Below are 21,101 nucleotides of genomic sequence, written 5' to 3'. Positions count from 1 at the left end.
TTTGAAAAAAAAAAAAAAAATGTTGAGAAGGGGGCAATTTGAAGAATGTGCCTGCCTAATCTTACCTCGAAGAGCGACTTGATATACTCCACTTCCTTCTGCAGGTCTGGCATCTTGACTTTGTAGGTGCTGTACTGCTGGGCGTAGTTGGCAAAGACGGCGATGTCTGTGTCTTTGTTCTTCATGCCCTGGTAAAAAAAATACGATGCAAGACACACAACTTTGAATGCAGAGATTTGTGAGTATCATGCTGATGATAATACATGTTATTTCCTATTATAAAACACTTCCCCTACTGAGCCCTAGTGCCCCTTCAACAAATGTTTGATTGTTTCAACATTGAGATTTGCACTTCGCCGATGTAATTTTTAAACACTATATCTTCAGTGTCGACCTAAAGGTTAGAGAAAACCCTCACAAGCTTACTTGGGCGGGACTCGAACCCACGACCTCCTGCTTACTAGTGCTGACGTCTTACCACTCGACCACCAAGCTTGCTGGGCTCTACTTTCCAATAGTAAAATACAATTCACTCAAAGGGCAAAATCTCACCCTGGTCCAAATGTGGATAGGGTTTTCAGTCCCTACCTGATTCCGTGAGTTTCCCAGAATATTCTATTGGGGTTTTCCTCCAACCTCTAAAACTGTAATTTCTTCTCATTTGTCTTCTCTCTACAGGTTTCATCAGGCTTGCGAGCTACAGTGCCTAGGGCGCTTTTGAGGAATCCTTGATTTCATAACCAGAAATAATTAATTACAATAAATAGAATAACATCTCCCTAATGCAAAATTCATCAAAAGTCCAGGACTTCTCTTCCGTTCCCACCTCAACAACCATCTTGACCTCCGAGATGAAAGCCATGGAGAACTTCTTGGCCTCGCTAGCGGCAAAGTTCAGCAGGTCCCTGAAGGCCGAGGTCAGGGCCGGCACCAGGTCCTCCTGTATGGCGCCGCAGTCCACATGGAAGAGGCCGTTGCTGGTCCTGAAGCTCCGGTCCACGTTGCGGACCTTCTCGCTCCAGTCCCTGATCTGGCCAAGTTTGGTCTGAAAATAAAGAAAGGCATCAAAAAGACATCTTCACAATCCCACAGCTTCATATTCAACAAATATTTAACCTATTAGTCCTTGTGCCTCCCCGAATCTTCCTGCCTGTTGCTCCCTGTACTGCCCCAACTCGCCCTGCCTGTTGCTCCCTGTACTGCCCCAACTCGCCCTGCCTGTTGCTCCCTGTACTGCCCCAAATCGCCCTGTCTGTTGCTCCCTGTACTGCCCCAAACCAGCCCAACACTCTATTGTTTTATGGATTTGTCAAGGAGTAGGTCAATGTACAGTAAACTCTGGCTAAACCAACATCGTACAACTCGTCAAATCGCTCAAGTCGGCCGTCTGACTACCATTGGATTTTTATTTCTAAGTCGGCTTTTATAAGTCGCCCAGTTCTTTCAGTCCCCCTTCCATTAAAAGCATTACAAAATCCTTTGTGTAAGTCAGCATTCAACAAATCACGCATTGGCATCGACTTCCTGTACTGCGGTTGGCAAAGTGTCGAGTGAAAAGTGGTTTCGCATGGCCCGTGATCGCTACATGCATCGGTGTCGAAAAAGGGTGTCCTACTGCATGCATCGCATATGCATCGCGAGCATATCGATACCAGTACCCCCTCTCGGCTGTACGCATGCGCTCTGTCCATTTTGGGGGTCGTCTTATTGAATGACTACTGCTGCAGTCAATGCGTGCGTGTATACCAGACCATGCACGCATTTAATTCTTTACTGTGCACGTACACATGTGTACCATGGTCTCCACTATCAATATCCCAAACGTGATGATACAATTCGAGGATTAATTTGCTGGATTCAACTCAAGTATTAAGGAGATAATCCAGGGTAAATCGAAGCCAATTAGTGGAATGAATCATGTGCGCAGAAGACCATTCATGTAAGTTGGCAAAATGATGACTTACAGCAGATATCGGCATTCGCGTAAGCCGTCACAAATTCTCGGGCCCCGAGAGTGCCGACTTAGCCAGAGTTTACTGTAATAGAATAAATTGAAATGCTGGATGACCGACATTACCTCCACAGTATAAGCCTGGGCACGTTTCCAGGCCTGGACTGACTCCGGCCTCCAGCTCAATGTAAACTGATGGATCTCCGTCAACCATGCTTGCTCGTCACAGAATGCCTTGATGTCTTGAGCCGCTGACTCCATCAGGGACTGATAGTTGGCCATGGCCGCCGTCACTTCAACGCTGTTACAAGTCGATCAAACAGGGAAATGTTCATGAAATCGCATATTCCCAGCTGTTTCTGGTACCACACTCATACTTTGTGATTTATTCCTATGGGCTCTGTGCGCCAACGAAAGAGGGCGTCCTTTTACCTAGCAACGACGTCCCATGGGCGGGACATTTAGCTGGTTGACGCTCACCGTTCCTTGTGTGTAACGCACGTACACCAGGGGATTTATACTATGTACACGCAGTGGTATGGCCGCACGTCGCGGCAAAATTGCTGTCAGGCAAGATGGCGTCGGTCGGTCACCCCCAACAGACTGTACTTTCTTTGCCGGTGAGGGGGTACTTGTGAACGGAGCGAATATTGACAATGTAATCATTTATATTATCATTGAAATAAAAACACTATCTTGGATCGCCATCTTTGCAAAATTTTTCCCATGTTGGAATTTCTACCAAAGTTAAAACTTCCCCAATTTTAATCTTTTCAAATTAACCTCGTTATTTTCATTTTCAAAAATAATAATTCTTACTCATTTTCAAGCGTGTCCATGAGGTTGTTCTTGTTGAGTGGGCTGTACTGACCCATCATGCCATGACCTCTGACCTGCAGGTCATCCTGGAACTGGGCCTTCATGACCAGGTCAGGGGTCGCGACCCCTAGCTGGTCAGTAGACTTGGTCCTTTCCTCTGGGGAAGAGAAGTTAAATTGATCATTCACGGAACCGTTCCTCTTGAAACAGTTTCACTTTAAAAGATGGCCTCTTTTAGAGTAATGTGGTGCTTTATGTCGCGCTTTATACCAAAGGTCTCAAAGCACTTCACAATTCGTCGCTGGTCCCGAGAAGTGACCTATCTCGGTTTTTGTCATTTCCAGAAAAACACGTTTAAAGTTGGGCCTATTTTGGATCAGTTATTTCCCCCATATCAATATTTTTGATTGACCAAGGATTTATACATATAATAGCTTGATAGTTAAATTATGAAATTAATTTGTTTCCAAGGCAAACAACTCAGCAGATTTAGGTTAAAAATATCCCCAGTATCAAACGTCACTTTCGTGAAAGTTTAACTTTCATTTTTCATGCACGCACACAGCGACATTTTCCGATAGGTCACTTCGTGGGACCAAAAAATGTTGATTTCTTCGTGGCTGATAGCGACCTATCTCATATACGCATGCGCGTGTGAAATTCAATGACCAATTTTATTTGGAAAAATACAAAAAAAATTGCTAATATTTTAATTGATATAAATGTGGTAATTATAACCATATTTAAAAACTGCTGAAGAAGCTTCTCAATGCATTTTTATTGAAACAACCATTTGAGACTCTTCGTGGGATCAGGATGAAGCAGCAATGGGGTTTAACAAGGTGACTTATCCAAATGTGTCGCTTCGTGAAAAACAAATTTCCACTTTCTTTGATCTGTCATTTTTTAAATTTCCCAAATCTAGCCAAAACCATATTTTTATCACTTTTTTTTTAAAATATTAAGAAAGACAGTAGCACAAAGAACATAATTCCATCAACTACTAAAAATAGCGAAAAATTCAGATAGGCCAGTTCGTAGGCTCTGCAATGAATTATTACCCCTGTTTATCAGGCCAGACCAGTTTTTCTGCAGCAGCTGGAGATCAGCGCAATCTGGTCTCTACCTTCACAGGTACTCATTTATATTCCTTGGTGGAGAGAGCAAATTTCAGTGAAGTGTCTTGCCCAAGAACATAAGCACCATGTTTCCTGTCAGGGTTCGAGCCAACAGACCACGGCACACGAGTCGAACACTGTAACCATTGGACCAGGGTACTCTACAACTAGAACTACACAATTTTACTAACAAAAATGGTGATTTAGCCCAAAAAAAACTTACCGCCTCCCCTAGGACACCCAAGAAAATCTCACCTCTTTCCGACAAAATTGGAGCACTGATGGCAATGCCGCCTTCCTCAGTCTGCTCTGCATTGAAGTCAGTTTCATCCATGCTTCCGTAATCACTTTCCCCATCGTGGGAGTCCGACCCGCGACTAGAGTCTTCATCGTCCAGTTGGGGTAGGTCTATCTCTGACTCCGTCCGGGCTGCTTCCGTCGTCTTGGGGCCGGACTTGAAAGTGACGGTGGACTTGCGAGCGGTAGTAGTGGTGGACTTGTTGTCGGGGATGGATTCAGCTGGCTGATGTCTGCGGAAGGGATAAGGTGAAGATGTGAGCCATGTTAGGAAAGGTGCTTTTTTGTGTGATTGAGTGGTGTATGGGGAAAATATTGGGGAATCATCACGACTCAAAATATATTCTTGGAAACCTTTTTTTCTAAAGGGCTGCACATGTTCCCGGTATGTGCTCATTGTGAGTGCCTTAAAGATATAGTCCATCAAGTCAATTACAAGTCAGTCACAAGTCAATCGCAAGACAGCCACAGTTAAAGGTATAGTCCATCATTTGTAATTTGTGCATTTTGTTCGTTTGAAGCAACAAAAGTGCTCAAAATCTGAAGAAGGGTACTGAACAACTAACCTGATGAAGTTTCAGCTCAGCTTCAGCTGTATATTCCGAGAAAAACAGCATTCTAGGATCTCAATTTCAAATCAAAAGTTGCTGAATCATATTTTGAATTGGGCCTGAATTCAGCGTCCGAGACACGTTCTCACTAAGCCGATTGCAGCTAAGCGATGTCGCGCACTGATCCGACAAATTATAGCAACCGCGCGCGCGTGTGCGTCGTGCCAATGCTTGAGGACGCTTCGCCGAATAACAAAACGAACTACTAATTTAAATTTCCTACGGTGCGTCTTAAGAAGCACCGTTGGAAAGGCCTTCTTTTGTTGATTACTTCAAAATGACAGCTTGCCAGAAAGATTAATTTCACAGGGAGTTTAGTTCCCTTACTATCTTTCAACCAAGTATGTTTTTCAACAATAATTACGACAGTTACTTTTCGGATAGCTGCAAATGATGGACTATAGCTTTAAATAAAGAGAGTTGTAATAAAGACATCATAAGTACAGATCCATCTGGCAGACATAACAACACACAAATGACTGTCATACCTGTCATGGACACTCTTCCTCATGGGTGATACCTCCTTCTGACTGGGCTCCTTCTCCCCGCCCACCCAGCCGCTAGCCACCGTCTCCATAGGGTGCGACTTGCTGGTGATCAGGGTGGGGATCTGATGCAGTAGTTTGGTCAGGCTGTCCGTGAAGGTCTGTCGGCTGGGGTACAGGCTCAACGTACCTGAATGCCAAATGCAAACAAATGTAATGTTAACCCCTTGCTGTTTTTTTTTTCAATTTAAGGCAGTATACCGATTTAAAGGGAATATACAACAGTTTTTACGAAATACCTTGCAGGATGTTGGTAAATTTCAGTCTAAAGCATCCTGTAAAATTATGGCACCTGGTGTGAAGCCATTTTCAAGAAAATGGTATTTTTGTATACATTTCCAACGGTGGTCGGCCAACCACCGTTGGAAAAACTTAACTATTTTTCATCTACTGCTCCAAATTTACCATTTTTTTTTCAGTCGAAATTTTGTTTGCTATTGGTTGCATGTTCATGAATGGGTGCAGGCCATCTAGACTGGTTCCCATACCCGTACAATTTTCCGGCATCTATAAATTGATCCATTTCACCTTCAGTGGAGTCAGGGAACCAGACTACTTCAAAAAGTTTTGTTTTTCTTGGTTTTTCCAGCATTTTCGAACACAAAACTTCAAACATATTACTGTAACAATATTTGATCTATTATACTAACCCTTCAAATATTTCATTTCTGAAAATTAAAGCAAAAGCCAATGATGTACATTCCCTTTAAGGCATTATACTGATTTAAGGCAAAAAAAATGAATTTGCTTGAAGGGCAAAACCTAATTTGAATTTGCTTGAAACACACGCAAGTGTGTATTTGCCTGCAATCGGGGACCCCCTATATGTCCCTCTTTTGTTTGTACTCTAACTTTTTAGGAAGACCTCCCATATGTTTTGCACACGAATCCAAATAGGGGACCTCTCGGGAATTGAGGACCCTATTGTCCTCTATTGTTCAATGTCCCCTACTGAATGCAGAAACAAACTTATTCCAAGTCGGTCTCTGGACAGATGTACTATTAAAAAGAAAAAAACTGCGTCGAAAATTTACTTTTTGGATGATTTTTGCCCAAATCTTTGAAATTTTGGCTGTTTGAATATTAATTGATGCTCCTCTTCCAATCAGAGCAATTTCTGATTTGTTTGGAGAAAAGTCAATTTTTGGCCAAATTTGGATTAAAAAAAAATTTGAGGACAATAAAACTTTGTTCCAAATTAGCTCGTAAACTAAATCAAGTATAATTACAACGGATCCTTACTGTCTTCGTTGAACACCAGCTTGGCAGCAAACAGCGCCTCTCGGTTGCCATGGGAACCACAACCCATGGTGTCGTTGACAAAATGGCAGATGTTTGTCCTGGCGAGGGCGAGGAGGTGGCACAGCAGGATCTGATCAACCAACTGGACAAAGTTGCCAAGATACCTGAACGACAGAACAAAACCAAACAAAATTGAAGTAAAGTGTCCAGCTTGGGGACACAAGCAGCAAGACCCCTCGATCGCAACTTCGGCATGCCATTACCATAAACAGCAAATTGGAAAAGTTCTAAAAGCCAATTACGAGCCAGAGAAACTTACTGAGATGCCTTAACAAGACCCAAACACAGATGAACGCAGTAAACTGTCCAGCTTAAGGACACTAGCAGCAAGATTCCCTTCCTGGATTCAAATGCCAATGCTTGTTCACAAGTCACAAATGTCACTAGGCAAAAGTCCACTGGCCAGAGCTGCGTGAACATGATAACGTTGTTAGGATGTCTGGAACTGAGCCACACAATAGCTGTTGTTGTAAAGTATCCAGCTAGGGGACACAAGACAGGGAATGCCAACATATATAATGAAAGTGATGGTCAAAATCTCTGTTAGCCAATCATGAGCTGGAGCAATCCCTACCTCGTTTCCTCCTGGGCCTTTTTCAGGTTCTGCTCTCGCTGTTCCTTCTTCTGGCGTTGGACATAAAGGGACTCCTTTGAACTGAAGGATATAAAAAAAAATACAAAACTTTGAGCCTTAAAAACACGCCAGAAAGTTTTGGAGGATTTAGCAGCAGTGAGAAAGGTAATGCAAAGCCACCACTGCTTTATGGCTTTAGAGTACTTTTTTATTTGTAATTTCAGGCGGAGGGGTTTTAAGTTTCGGCGTTATACTCACAAGAGTGCCTTGTCTTTCTTGGCCTGTGCCTCACAGAAATGCAACTTGTCAAAGGAATCCTGGCAAGTTCTTTCCAAGATCAGCTTGCAGTAACTGTTGGAAAAGAAAAAAAAACACTGATTACACACAGCTTTATGTGTTACTACTAAATTCTAAGATAAGATGGAATTTTGCGTCGGGGTGATATAAATCAAATTAGGTTTTGCCCTTCACCGACGTTTTTTAAACACTGTATACTCAGTGTGTTACCTCCCGAGTGAAAGTTGGAAAAAAATCACTCGGGTGGGACTCGAACCCACGACCTCCTGCTTTCTAGTGCAGATGTCTTACCACTCGACCACCGAGCTAACGGGATCGGTTGGCCGGTTCGAATCTGATGTACATAGCAGCGGGTACCGCATTTACTATGATAAGATGGAATTTTGCGTCGGGGTGATATAAATCAAATTAGGTTTTGCCCTTCACCGACGTTTTTTAAACACTGTATACTCAGTGTGTTACCTCCCGAGTGAAAGTTGGAAAAAAATCACTCGGGTGGGACTCGAACCCACGACCTCCTGCTTTCTAGTGCAGATGTCTTACCACTCGACCACCGAGCTAACGGGATCGGTTGGCCGGTTCGAATCTGATGTACATAGCAGCGGGTACCGCATTTACTATGATAAGATGGAATTTTGCGTCGGGGTGATATAAATCAAATTAGGTTTTGCCCTTCACCGACGTTTTTTAAACACTGTATACTCAGTGTGTTACCTCCCGAGTGAAAGTTGGAAAAAAATCACTCGGGTGGGACTCGAACCCACGACCTCCTGCTTTCTAGTGCAGATGTCTTACCACTCGACCACCGAGCTAACGGGATCGGTTGGCCGGTTCGAATCTGATGTACATAGCAGCGGGTACCGCATTTACTATGATAAGATGGAATTTTGCGTCGGGGTGATATAAATCAAATTAGGTTTTGCCCTTCACCGACGTTTTTTAAACACTGTATAATCAGTGTGTTACCTCCCGAGTGAAAGTTGGAAAAAAATCACTCGGGTGGGACTCGAACCCACGACCTCCTGCTTTCTAGTGCAGATGTCTTACCACTCGACCACCGAGCTAACGGGATCGGTTGGCCGGTTCGAATCTGATGTACATAGCAGCGGGTACCGCATTTACTATGATAAGATTTTTTTTTTTTTCCAACTTTCACTCGGGAGGTAACACACTGAGTATACAGTGTTTAAAAAACGTCGGTGAAGGGCAAAACCTAATTTGATTTATATCACCCCGACGCAAAATTCCATCTTATCATAGTAAATGCGGTACCCGCTGCTATGTACATCAGATTCGAACCGGCCAACCGATCCCGTTAGCTCGGTGGTCTAGTGGTAAGACATCTGCACTAGAAAGCAGGAGGTCGTGGGTTCGAGTCCCACCCGAGTGATTTTTTTCCAACTTTCACTCGGGAGGTAACACACTGAGTATACAGTGTTTAAAAAACGTCGGTGAAGGGCAAAACCTAATTTGATTTATATCACCCCGACGCAAAATTCCATCTTATCATAGTAAATGCGGTACCCGCTGCTATGTACATCAGATTCGAACCGGCCAACCGATCCCGTTAGCTCGGTGGTCGAGTGGTAAGACATCTGCACTAGAAAGCAGGAGGTCGTGGGTTCGAGTCCCACCCGAGTGATTTTTTTCCAACTTTCACTCGGGAGGTAACACACTGAGTATACAGTGTTTAAAAAACGTCGGTGAAGGGCAAAACCTAATTTGATTTACTAAATTCTAGGTTGATAAGAATGTGTTCACTGCATTCAGAAGTGTGTTTTTTGTTTGGTTTTTTCTGTTTCTTGGCAACTTTTGGACTTACTTGAAGAACTTGTCCAGGATTCCTTCACCAGCTCGTTGTTTCATCTTGGCAGCATGCTCAAACTCGGCAAGGGTAAAACAACGGCTGAACAACAAAGACAAATAGACTTGTAAAATAAGTTCAGAACAAGAACCAGCAAGTGGTTACAGATTACGATGTCATATAAGTCGGTATGCCCATCAGGGGTGTGAGTGACCACTGATAAAAATAGCTGAAAACAGCTGAAAAAGGTGTAAAAAAGCTGAATCTGGAGATCTCCTATACTTTTGTACACAGCAAGTGAGGGAAAAAGCTGGGGGAAAAAGCTGAAATCCAAAACCAAAAAAGCTGAAATCAGCTTTAAAGCTGAGATTTCACACCCCTGGCCCACATTTGCAGTGTCCTGACCAAAGAAAGGTTAATTAATTTGGCAAGTTTTTTAACACATAAAAACAACTCATACTGGGTGGGTTCCTGACAAAGAATTAGTCTGTCCGATGAAAATGTTGGCAACTTTGACTGTCCCTAACAAACCACTTTTGAAATTGTAATGTAACTCTCCACTCCCACTTATTCCTCCGTTTGACTGAGCAGCCAATCCCAGCTATGTTTGTTCTTGTTTTGGGTCGTTTCTGTTCATTTGTTTTTGTGGGGGCAGGGGTTGTTTTTTTCTTTGGGAATGTTTTGCTTACTCTTGTTCCAAGGGTAGCAGCTTGACTGTGGACAGTTCCTGCAGCAGCTTAGACACCTGCAGCAAGGCAGCACCAAACAGCGGCACGGCAGGTAGCAGCGACTGCTGGATGCGACGACGGATGCTGCTGTACTCCAAGAACTTCTTATTGGACCGCCACCTGTCATGACAGGTGTGGGAAGAGTTGGGCAAAAAGACTCTATCAAAACGAGGCTTTGGCCTTTCTCTGTAATCTTTGCCATGAGTTTGGTTTTGGTTTTTTCTTTGGCCTACTGTTTAATATAACTTTTTCTTAAGATGTACATAGCAGGATTTGCTCCCCCCCCCCTCCCCTCACCATGTAAACGGAATATTATTCTCAGAAATCAACCCAATCACATTTCAATCACAAGTCACAAAGGAAGACGAAAAGCTCATTTGAATTTGGGCGATTCACAAGGCAGTGCGCCACCAAGAGTTGGCCATAGAGAGTCTATTTTTCAAGTTCACGGTCGACAAAACATGGCCCATTTGAGTAAGTGTCAGTAGACAAATTGAGCTAATTTGTTATAGATTGGGGCGTAGCGTTCTGCTGCCTTACAAAAAACACCATATTGATAAAAAGAAAAAGAAAAAGGCAAACAGATACTCGAATCATACGCTTACGAAACTACTGACTGGAACAAACTGACAATTTCAAATGTCCCGCGCTGTGAATTTGTCGACCATCTCCCACAATGCACTGGGAAAAATGAACTCTCCGTGGCAAACTCTTGGTGGCGCACTGCATTGTGAATCGCCCGAATTAATGGCACTTGACTTAAGACTGGTTGACTAGTAATTGACTTGTGATGACTTTTTAACAATTCTGGAAAATTTCGACAAGTTTGTAACCAACACACAAGGAAACCAGAGAGAAGTTTCACCTGTGAAATGCCTTTCTGATGAGGAAATACTTGAAGAACGGCATCTTGGTGAGCGTGCTCCACAGGATGGCTTCCCTGTGCCAGTCATACAGTGACATGCTTTCAGAGGTCTGACCTTTGACCTTGTGCATGATGCCAAAGCAGGATACAATCCAGTGCTCAGTGGGATCCGCCTGAATAGGAACAAAAATCCAGAATTGTTTGAAAAGGAACAAAAATGATCACATGTTTCGTTTCAAACTAGTGTTTTCCAAATGTGCAACCTTAATAGCACTAAGTACGCGAACTAAATAGCACACTAACTTAAAGCCAGAGTCCATCATTTGCAGCTATCCCCGAAGTAACTGTGGCATAATTATTGTTGAAAAACATACTTGGTTGAAAGATAGTGCGGGGACTAAACTCCCTGTGAAATTATTCTTTCTGGCAAGCTGTCACTTTGAAGAAATCAACGAAAGAAGGCCTTTCCAACGGTGCGTCTTATGAAGCACCGTTGGACATTTCCGTTGGTAGTTCGTTTTTTTATTCGGTGAAGCGCGCGCAAGCGTTGACACGACGCACACGCACGCAGTTGCTTTAATTCGTCAGATGGGTGCGTAACATCGCGTAGCTGCAATCGGCTCAGTGAGAACGTGTCTTGGACGCTGAATTCAGGCCCAATTCAAAACATGATTCAGCAACTTTTGATTTGAAATTGAGATCCTAGAATGCTGTTTTTCTCGGAATATACAGCTGAAGCTAAGCTGAAACTTCATCAGGTTAGTTGTTCAGCACCCTTCTTTAGATTTTGAGCACTTTTGTTGCTCAAACGAACAAAATGCACAAATTACTAACGATGGACTATATCTTTAACTTCAACAGCATAACAACCAACAACATGACTACAAAATTCTCTGTGTGCGATCACTGGCATGTCTACGCCAAAAAATTAATTTAAGGTAAGCCCAACTTTTCTACTTGAAGCATTGCCTTGAAATCGGCTGCAAGGGAGTTATGATTTGAAAAATAAGAAATGGCATAATCGAACAAGCATTAATAAAGTTTTACATAAGCATGCTGCAGTTCAGTTTTCTGCTTATACCTTGTGTTTTGGAACGGCCACCAGGTCATAGGGCTGGAAATGACGGTTGGGAGCCTTGTTGAGGTAGACAAACTTGGCCTTGCCAAGGTGACGTCCCTTGCCGAAGAGCTCCACTGCCTCCTTGCCTGTCAGGGGTGGGGGAGGGGGAAGCTGCAACCAACAACAAAACAGTCAATAAACAATCAAGCAACAATTAGGTAATAACAGGATCATTAGTTGCAATGCAACACTGCCTTGGTCTTTTTCATGTAATAAGAAAACAAAACTACAAAATGAGAAGAAACAAAACGTAGTAAAGATCCCAAGTTAGGCATCACAATTCAGTTTTAAGAAAAAACAGAGAAAAAATTTTGAAAACCCCCCGAAGAAACGACAAACACAAACCGATTCTTCTTCCTCACTGACGGCATAGTCTTCCTTAAAGAGGGTGGAGTCAACAGTCCAGGAGGGCGGGGTCTCTTGTACGGTGGAAGACTTGGCAAGGACGGATTCGGAAGATGCCTGCAGAAAAAAGAAAGAATTGAAAGTCATATGAAGTGGGAAAAGCTTCTTGTAAATTTCTGAAAACCAACTTTTCACTTATTCTTTCATTTTTCCCCCTTCCCTTTTAATTAATTCTTCTCAATTCCTCTATGGGAATATAATATGCGGAGTGCTGTGGCCTCGTGGTTAAGGGCACTGGATTCGTGGTCTGTGGGTAAAGCTGCGGGTTGTGGGTTCGAGTCCAGCCGGGGTCATGGTGTGTGTGCTCTTGAGCAAGGCACCTTGTCACTCATTGCTGCTCTCCGCCCAGGAGTAAATGGGTACCTGTGAGGGCAGAGATGGTTATTGTGATTGAATAAGCTTGCTTGCGCCTAACAGGCTGCATCGAGCTGTATACTCCCCAGGGAGCTGAGATGGTATTTGGAATGTTTAATTGGCCCAATGATCAGGGGTAATAATACTACTGTAAGCGCTGTGATTTAGTTTACTAATAAGAGCGTTCTTAAAGGGAATATACATCATTTGCTTTTGCTGTAATTTTCAGAAATGGATGGAATTGGGGGGTTGGAAATATATAGCAAATATAGTTACACTGACTTTTTTGAGGTTTTGGGTTCGAAAATGCTATAAAAACCAAGAAAAACGATCATTTTCCTGTAGTCTGGTTCCCTGACTCCATATAAGAAGAAACAGAGCAGTTTACATACATTGGGGAATTGTAAGTTCAGGGAACCAGTCTAGCTGGCTCGTACTCGTTCATAGGTTTGTAATTGATTGCAAACAAGTGCGATGGTCAAATGGGGCCAGTATTTGAAAAAAAGCCAGTTGTTTCCAACGCTGATCGGCCGATCAGCGTTGGAAATTGATACAAAAATACCACTTTTCTTGAAAATGACAGTATACCAGGTGCCATGATTTTACAGGATGCTTTACACTGTCATTCACTAACAGTCCAGCAAGGTATTTCAAAATGATTTGGTAGTTTTATTTTTTGATGTTTGCAAATGTTGTATTTTCCCTTTAAATGCCGTTTATTATTATTATTATACTACTTCTTTCCCGCACCTTTTCCTGTAGATCCAGGTTGAGTGCAGCAGCAGTCAATCCCAATCCTTCGCTCCAGACAGCTTCCCGTTTGGTGGTCTCCTGCACCACAGCAGGCAGGGCTTCCCGTAGGTCACTGAAGCACAGAACCTTGGGCTGGAATCGGGCCTCCTCACCCTGGGAAAATGATCGTTGTCAATAACAAGACTTTAACTCTTTCAGTGCCAAAATCGTACATGTACGAGGTATATTTGTTAGTTCGAAATTGCCAACCTCGTACATGTACGAGGTAATGTTCTTACTTAAAATCGCAAAACCTCGTACATGTACGAGGTAGAGTAAGCATGTTATCACAAGGGGGCGCTCTCGCTCTTTCTAATAATATCATTTTCACTCAGGTACAACCTGTATTTATTTGTTTCATTTGAGTTCTTGCGAGAGGGCACAGCACTGACACTCGTATTTTCTGCAAAAAGTGCGGTATTCACCTGTGTGCAGGACAGTGTTTCAGGGCGTAGCACTATGTACATGACTACTATTGACTTTCCAATGTACCAAGGATGTACCAGAGAGTAACAACAACAAATTTAGTGAGTAAAACTTATTTACTTTTATTTTTACAGAATTTTGAACAATTAAAAAAAAAAGCTATGAGACCTGGCTTATTTTCGGGATAGATTTGCTTAAAAAAAAAAAGAGGTTCCAATGCAAAACGTCATGCTATATTGATAGTAACTTCTCCGCTCATATGCTATTGGTGCATCAATGGTTTCACCGGAAATAAATTTGAGCAAATCGTCCAGAGCAATCAAGTATGAATACACACATAGTATTACAACATTTGTCAGATTCCAGAACATTTTGGGTGAATGTACCAATTCGAGTGTTTAACTTATATTTTCCAATTTCGTTCTCATGTTCTCTAGGTAGGCTGAGTTTCACATAAAAAGATTTCACACTGCAAAAAAACAAACAAAATTTGACCAGTTAAAGGGACACTAGGTCCTGGAACAGCCCAATTGGGCTACAAAACGCACTTTGAACGAGATGATGTTAATCGGAAATAACATTTAAAAGTTGGATATAAACATCCACACAACTATCCTTTCAAAACTGGGTGTTTTTATGATTTTCCTGTATTATGCGTGCGAGAACGAATTTCGGGGTCCACTTTTGCGACCCCATTAATTCGAGCTGTTTGGATGCTAGTTGTGATTTCATTCGTGAAGTGTTCGCCTTTTGCGGACGTTGAAGAAACCACTTTTTTTGCATTGATGGTGATTGGTCACCGCTGTTCCCGAGGCATACAACGTGTATATCATACGCTGAGAACGACATGAAAAACGTATTCGTACTCCGTCATGTCCAATGTAAACAAGTGGTTTTTTTTTCGTCTTTTCTCGGGAACGGTAAGACATTAGGTTGGTTTCCTTTCAACCAGATGTTTGAAATACGCTAATTAAACAATCCAAAACATAAATTTTTCGGGGATTTCAGGACCTAGTGCCCCTTTAAAGTTTTCACTTATTTTGTACACTGTACTTACGGGTCGTTCCAGCGTGTAAGGATGTCTGCCGTCTGGTAGGAGCATAGGGTCATGGGAGTTATCATCCAAGCTAGGCAGGCTCACTGCGGGTGGAGTAGGGGTCCGGAAATTCCTGTTGTCGCCCCCGGAAGCGGTAAGAAGTTCTACACGCTGTGAGCCAATACAAAATTAAATTTTAAAAGATATTCATAAATACCTCAGACAGTTTAGCTATTCCTATTGGTCGAGAGCCCGTCACGTGGCCGGTCTTAAACGGATGATAAAGACATGGCTAGCTGGTCTTAAACACTTTTCCAGTGTCACAATAAAATGTGGACTCCTAGAAATCCAGTGCCTCTTACCGTTTCATTGGTAGAACGTTCACAATCCTCACGTAGGCATGCGCAACACTACAAGCGAGTCAGAATTTTATAGTTCTAAATTCAAAACGCAACGCCCCAGGTGCGTTCTGCGTGACTTCGCGCAGAACATGTTACGCGCGCGTCAATCTCCATAAAAGGGTTGTTTACATCTTACTCGCCAGCTGAACACTCCATTATTTTGCTAGAGGGATGTTTCAAAAAGCATGAAGTGAACTTGTTGAACAAAATCGGGATTTTTTGAACGAATTATTTGATTTTTTTTACGGATAAGGTATTTATGAATGGGAATAAATATGTGCTCGGTCGGTATTTATCACTCTGTTTAAGACTGCTTAGAGTCTGGGTGCTGATAATTACCCTCGCCTCCGGCTCGGGTAATTATCAGCACCCAGACTCTAAGCGGTATTAAACGAGTGATAAAAACCTCCGGAGCACATATTTATTCCCTTATTAATTTTTTTTTTTTAAATGTACGTAGTTCAATAAAATTTACTGCGTAACCAAAACACTGACTGATTTTTAAAGATCTGTGAACAGGGTTGAAAAGAATTTCAGACAATTTGTTAAATCTAATTAACTGTTTGAACATATGATATTCATGTTTAGAATGACTTCATTTAAATTTTGATTAATTACAATGTTCATTTTATTTTATTGTAAAATCAGTCATTATGATATTCTTCCTAATCCTTTTGTATATGTGAAGTCCCTGTGTACATTTTCAATAGATTTGGTGCTATAAAAATGAACTTTGTTGTTACTCATTATTATGAAATCACACGCTAGCTTTTATATATTTTGAAAGCTTCGCAAATTTTATTGAATAGTTCCATTGTTCAAATGTTTGATTTTACCTTTGGAAAGACACTGGCCAGACTATCCATGATGTTCAGGAGAGGTTGATGTTTCATAGCCCTCTGTTGGGCCTGGTAGTAAATCCTATCCACATAGTGGGAGATCTGCCATACACAAAGTACAAAAACAGTCAGGGCACAATTTGCAGGGAAAGAACAATGATAAGGAAATATTGTTGTCAGTACATTGGAAAAGCATGTCTCTTGACTTGAGACTGGACTGCAGATGTGACTTGAAAAAAAAAAAAAATTAATATAAGGCCAAAAAAAAAAGGCTCCGGTTTCTGGTATGGAGCTTGCCCCAAAAGTGGTGCGGCGACGCGGCTTTTTTTTTTTTTACCTGTTTTTTTTTTTTTTTTTTTGGCTTCAAATGTCGGCTGATGACTGCAAATGGTGCCCGACTAAACTTAGTGCAAATATATGGGAGTCCAGAGAGGCCACATAAATCTTATTCTCGATCATAACCCCATCTAAAAACACGTTAAAATTATGCAGCAGCAGAATTCCAGTCAAACCAGTGAGTTTGGCGGTTTTGAAACATCATCTTGTATTGAAAAAAAAACTTTTTCATTTTGCCGACGCGCATGGCTACGGCGACGCGCGCGCATACCAGAAACCGGAGACTTTTTTTTTTTGGCCTAAGTCTACCTCTTGTCGATCTTCAATGAGATGGGTGTAGGGCACGATGAGATCCAAAACATCTTGAAGGAATCTCCAGTGAGCTGGGCTACAGGAACAGGAAATATGGGAGAAAGTCACAAGTCAAACTATTTCTATTGTTGTTTTGGTTTCTGTGCCTGGTCAATTCTAACACATTTTGAATGTAGAGTTTTCCCCTTCATTGACGTTAAAAAAGTTGCAGAGGTCAATTTCGACCTGTTAAAAAAGTTTGATCTTTTTGATGGGAAAATAAGACAAATGGTGGGGTAACTGTCCAGGTTTGATTCCTGCCCTGGTCCACATGTGGATTGGGTTTTCAGTCGCTACCTGATTCCGTGGGTTTCCCCCAGAATATTCTTCTGGGGTTTTCCTCCCACTTATAAACTGCAATTTCTTCTCATTGTCTTCTCTCTACAGCTTTTTTCTGGCTTTCGAGTTTGAGGAATCCTTGGTTTCATTACCAGAAATAAACAATAATAATAATAATTCAAGTCAAAGCAGACAACCATGGTTGGCTTCGCCTACCTGTTGTTCTGTAGCGTAGCGATAAAGACCTCCCTCAATTGTTGCATCAATTCAAAGACATCCTCCTCCGTCGCCACTGACCCCGCCTCCCTCCGCAACCCCCTGTCCAAGCGCCCTCTAGTGTCGGCGGCCCATTGACTGGCGTACTGGTGGAGGTCCGCAAGGCTGTCCGTGTCTGTCAACGAGGAAGCCTTGGTGTTGAGGGGCGTCAGTGGGTCCGTTCCTGGGGTTGTGCCGTTTTGGGTAGTAGTTGTTGGCGAGGAAGGTACTTCATTGGTAGATGATGACATTGTTGGGGATTAGGCCTACGGAAGCTCACTGATGGTAAAATGTAGATGCCTCGGTTTTATCATGATGAAAAGATGTCCACAGAGCCTGCATTAAAAATATTGACACATTGTAATAAGCAGTGTATGTTTACAAAAAGATTTCTACAAATGAACTGAGCGTGGCTATATGTGTAGGCACGTTTACGGGTCTAATTAACATGACCTATGACCTAGAGAAAATTACTGCAAACTTGTTGGCAAACTCACTGCAGATTTTGCCTGGAAACCACATCTAAACACCTAGAGAAACAGAATTCAATTTTACCTGGCTAGTATTAATATTAACAGGATTAACCAGGTAAGTATCTTCCATGGTAGATATCAATAATCAAGAGAAAAAAACAGCCCAATTTCCATTTCCTCAAAATCAGCTTTTCCCCACAAATAGCATACGACCACTGTGTGGCTCACAATACGGAGGAAGTCCAGTATTTGGGCCACATTTATGCAGCTATGCTCGCACGAGATGTGTTCTACCGTTATTTGAGACAGTAGGCCCTAACACCATTTAAAATGCTGGTGGTCCCATAACAAAACAAGAGCGTGGATGAGGTTTAACTCAACTGAAAAACAAGGGGCAGAATGTTGCGACCCGACGCTCCTTTTTTCTTCATTTAGGCCTAGTATCATCTCAATAAAGGTCAGTCATTGCAAACAAATTGAAAGACATGAATCTGGGACTGAGAAACATTTTCAATTTTGTTAGGAAATACTAGGAAAATTAGACATAGACTTTGTTTGTACACAACCACTGTGATTGTGTGAAGTAGTAGCGTCTGGATACTGCATTCTTTCCAAAACAAGTTTTGTTTTTTATAATTTTCATCCTTGTACATGTTCTAGGCCTACTTCTCAACAAACTTGACTTCTTTAACAGCCAAATTTGATTTGGTTGGAAGGTCCAACCCCCCCCCCCCCCCCCTTCCCATGTGTGTTTGGCTACCACGTTTCTGCTGGTTTATCCCGCCGCGGCGGCACCACCAACATGAACAAAGTTACATTGTATGATCACAGGACAGTGTGTATTTATACTGATTTAAACCGACAAAATATTTTTCAAGATTTCTACACTTTAACTTCAAATGGTATTGATGAATTCCCTTGGGCAATGTATAAGTAACCATTTTCCCTCCCACAAATTGCGTGAAAACTCACCAACAAATTCAGTTTTTCACGTTTTTAAAAAACTGTCAAACACTGCCGAACGAAAGCTTCGTGTTGCCAAGTCGCCATTTTCCTCTCCGACATAAATAAACCGAATGTCACGAGCGCCCTCTATCGTCACCGAACGAAATGTCCACAAACTTTTTCGCTGGTTCCTTCACCAAGGCTCACAATATTTAAGCGCAAATATAAGCGTAAGGAACCAGTCAGTTGTCAATCAATTAACGACTAGAGAAGGGGACATCCCGAACAGAACTATCTAAAACTTTCATCTCAAAACACGAAACAACACGAACTATTGGGTACTTCTTCGTTGAGTTTCATTTTAAGGAAGACCTTTTTGTAAATTATGAGAAGTCTGCTGCCAACTCGATCTCGTCAGTAATATGAACTCTTGAAAAGTCAGCGAAAGTTCTACCTGATGAAAGGATATGGCACTGTCTGAAACAGTCACTGTCTTGAATTAGTTATATTTGGACTGAGGTCTAATAAATCAGATATAACAAGTAAGTGAACATGAAAAAAAAAGTGTCAAGTCGCCACACGAAGTGAAATTAGAAGTTTATATTTTAGGCCTTCATTGCGTGTTCATGGTGAATCAGTGACAGATCCCTCGTTGACAATACCGCCCTCTAGCGCCATTATGTGTAATAATGAGCTGCGGCCTCTATCGAGAGCAAAAATGATGGAAAGCATCGTAGATCGCCAATTAATTTTTTGAATGAACAGCTAAGCGCGGGCCTGGTTACAAGACCTGATGAAATCGAGCCTAACTAACACCAGGGAGAGAACGCGGCTGATGATTGGTTACACGATGCAGCAGGAAAACATTGGAAGCTCATAGGACTCCGTACAACGCTCAAAAGCGAAATTAAATCTTGATTGATGACCGAAATTTAATCTGAGATAATTTCGGGCGCTTCTCATGACAATGAACTCGTTGTTGGATGTCATTCGCGGACAACAAAATGCTTCTTCTGTTTTTCCTTTTCCTTTTTTTTCCCCCCAGACCCTATATTAGGCAGGAAGTCGGCAGAACGCGGAAGAAATGTAACACAACACTCCACAACATGCACTCAATATAATTGGAACTGAAAATCAAATTAATATTTTGATCGATGACATGACCCGAATTGGATTTAAGTTATTTTCGAGCAGACTAGTTAGTGTGGTTTAAATTATAGGTTTTCATGGACAAGAACTGAGCATCATTGTGAGAGACTGTTGCACAGGAAGTCAGTAATAAAATTGAGTAATTGAGTAAAACAAGTGGCTTTTGAAGGAATTGGACAAAGCTCATCTTGACCTAGAGCAAAAAATGTGATCATTATCACTTCAAACACAAGCAATTCAAGCAGTGGCGGAACTACCCCCCCTCCCCCGAACAGATGTCCATACTCCCCTGATGCCCCCCCTCCTGTTTAAAATCCCCCCCTGTTTGCCCCCAGTGACCCTATTCCCCCAACACCCCCTTGAAAAATGTATGCACCCAGGTGCCCCCCCCCCCCCCCCCCCCCCCACTGAAAAATTGGCTGGGTTAATTTTACCAAAGAAAGGGTGAAAACTGGAACTACCCAAACTTGGGTTGTTCTATAACCAATTGTTTAGGTTATAATTTATGCAAAATTCAACCAAAAGTTGTAGTCATACAAAGACCAAATTAAATTTTGTCTTGAATGACCACAAGTTTTGGTTGAATTTAGCAGAAATTCTAACCCAAACAGTTGGTTATAGAACAACCCAAGTTTGGGTAGTTCCAGTTTTCCCCCTTTTTGGTAAAATTAACCCAGGCAATTTTTCAGTGCCCCCCCCCCCCAAGATGGCCGGTATAGCAGGTCACGCGTGAGGGTTGGAGTGCAAGGAGTCCAGACCGAATATCAGTCAGAAAGCATAAGCCTTTTGTTACAAAAATGACCAAGTAAAATTTGATGACCCAATTTTCTTTGGTCATAAAACTCGCCCGGCCGAACACAACGTGGAATGTTCAGTATAGTCCGCAGTGCCCGGTGACGACCGTGTTCGGACTACCTGCGCCGATGGGGCTGTCCGCGTCAATCAACGGTTGGATTAATTGGCGTTGTCTCGGTGAACTTTCTTTTTTTTCCCCCAACAACGGCGAAGTATGGCCGAACCTTCCCCTTG

The 21,101-nt window shown here is 42.2% G+C and overlaps 1 protein-coding gene across 1 annotated transcript in view; it reads right to left on the bottom strand.

Moving 5' to 3' along the window:
* LOC119719336 (dynein heavy chain domain-containing protein 1-like) overlaps window positions 1-19,050 on the bottom strand; it is a 110,589-nt gene extending 91,539 nt beyond the window's left edge. The window contains exons 1-20 of the mRNA XM_038188749.1: window positions 18,951-19,050; window positions 17,467-17,841; window positions 16,930-17,008; window positions 16,282-16,386; window positions 15,066-15,215; window positions 13,541-13,696; window positions 12,377-12,493; window positions 11,993-12,142; window positions 10,912-11,084; window positions 10,008-10,166; window positions 9,337-9,420; window positions 7,476-7,568; window positions 7,218-7,298; window positions 6,584-6,747; window positions 5,285-5,471; window positions 4,144-4,418; window positions 2,771-2,927; window positions 2,078-2,252; window positions 827-1,045; window positions 66-188 (exon numbers count right to left, since the gene is read on the bottom strand). Coding sequence (XP_038044677.1) covers window positions 66-188; window positions 827-1,045; window positions 2,078-2,252; window positions 2,771-2,927; window positions 4,144-4,418; window positions 5,285-5,471; window positions 6,584-6,747; window positions 7,218-7,298; window positions 7,476-7,568; window positions 9,337-9,420; window positions 10,008-10,166; window positions 10,912-11,084; window positions 11,993-12,142; window positions 12,377-12,493; window positions 13,541-13,696; window positions 15,066-15,215; window positions 16,282-16,386; window positions 16,930-17,008; window positions 17,467-17,756 — 2,937 coding nt within the window. The 5' untranslated portion in view covers window positions 17,757-17,841; window positions 18,951-19,050. The remainder of the gene's footprint in view (window positions 1-65; window positions 189-826; window positions 1,046-2,077; window positions 2,253-2,770; window positions 2,928-4,143; window positions 4,419-5,284; window positions 5,472-6,583; window positions 6,748-7,217; window positions 7,299-7,475; window positions 7,569-9,336; window positions 9,421-10,007; window positions 10,167-10,911; window positions 11,085-11,992; window positions 12,143-12,376; window positions 12,494-13,540; window positions 13,697-15,065; window positions 15,216-16,281; window positions 16,387-16,929; window positions 17,009-17,466; window positions 17,842-18,950) is intronic.
* Between the last annotated feature and the right edge of the window lie 2,051 nt (window positions 19,051-21,101).

This window comes from Patiria miniata, unplaced genomic scaffold (genome assembly GCF_015706575.1).
Source record: "Patiria miniata isolate m_02_andy unplaced genomic scaffold, ASM1570657v1 HiC_scaffold_8, whole genome shotgun sequence".
Lineage (NCBI taxonomy): Eukaryota > Metazoa > Echinodermata > Asteroidea > Valvatida > Asterinidae > Patiria > Patiria miniata.
This window is presented reverse-complemented; position numbering and strand designations above follow the sequence as displayed.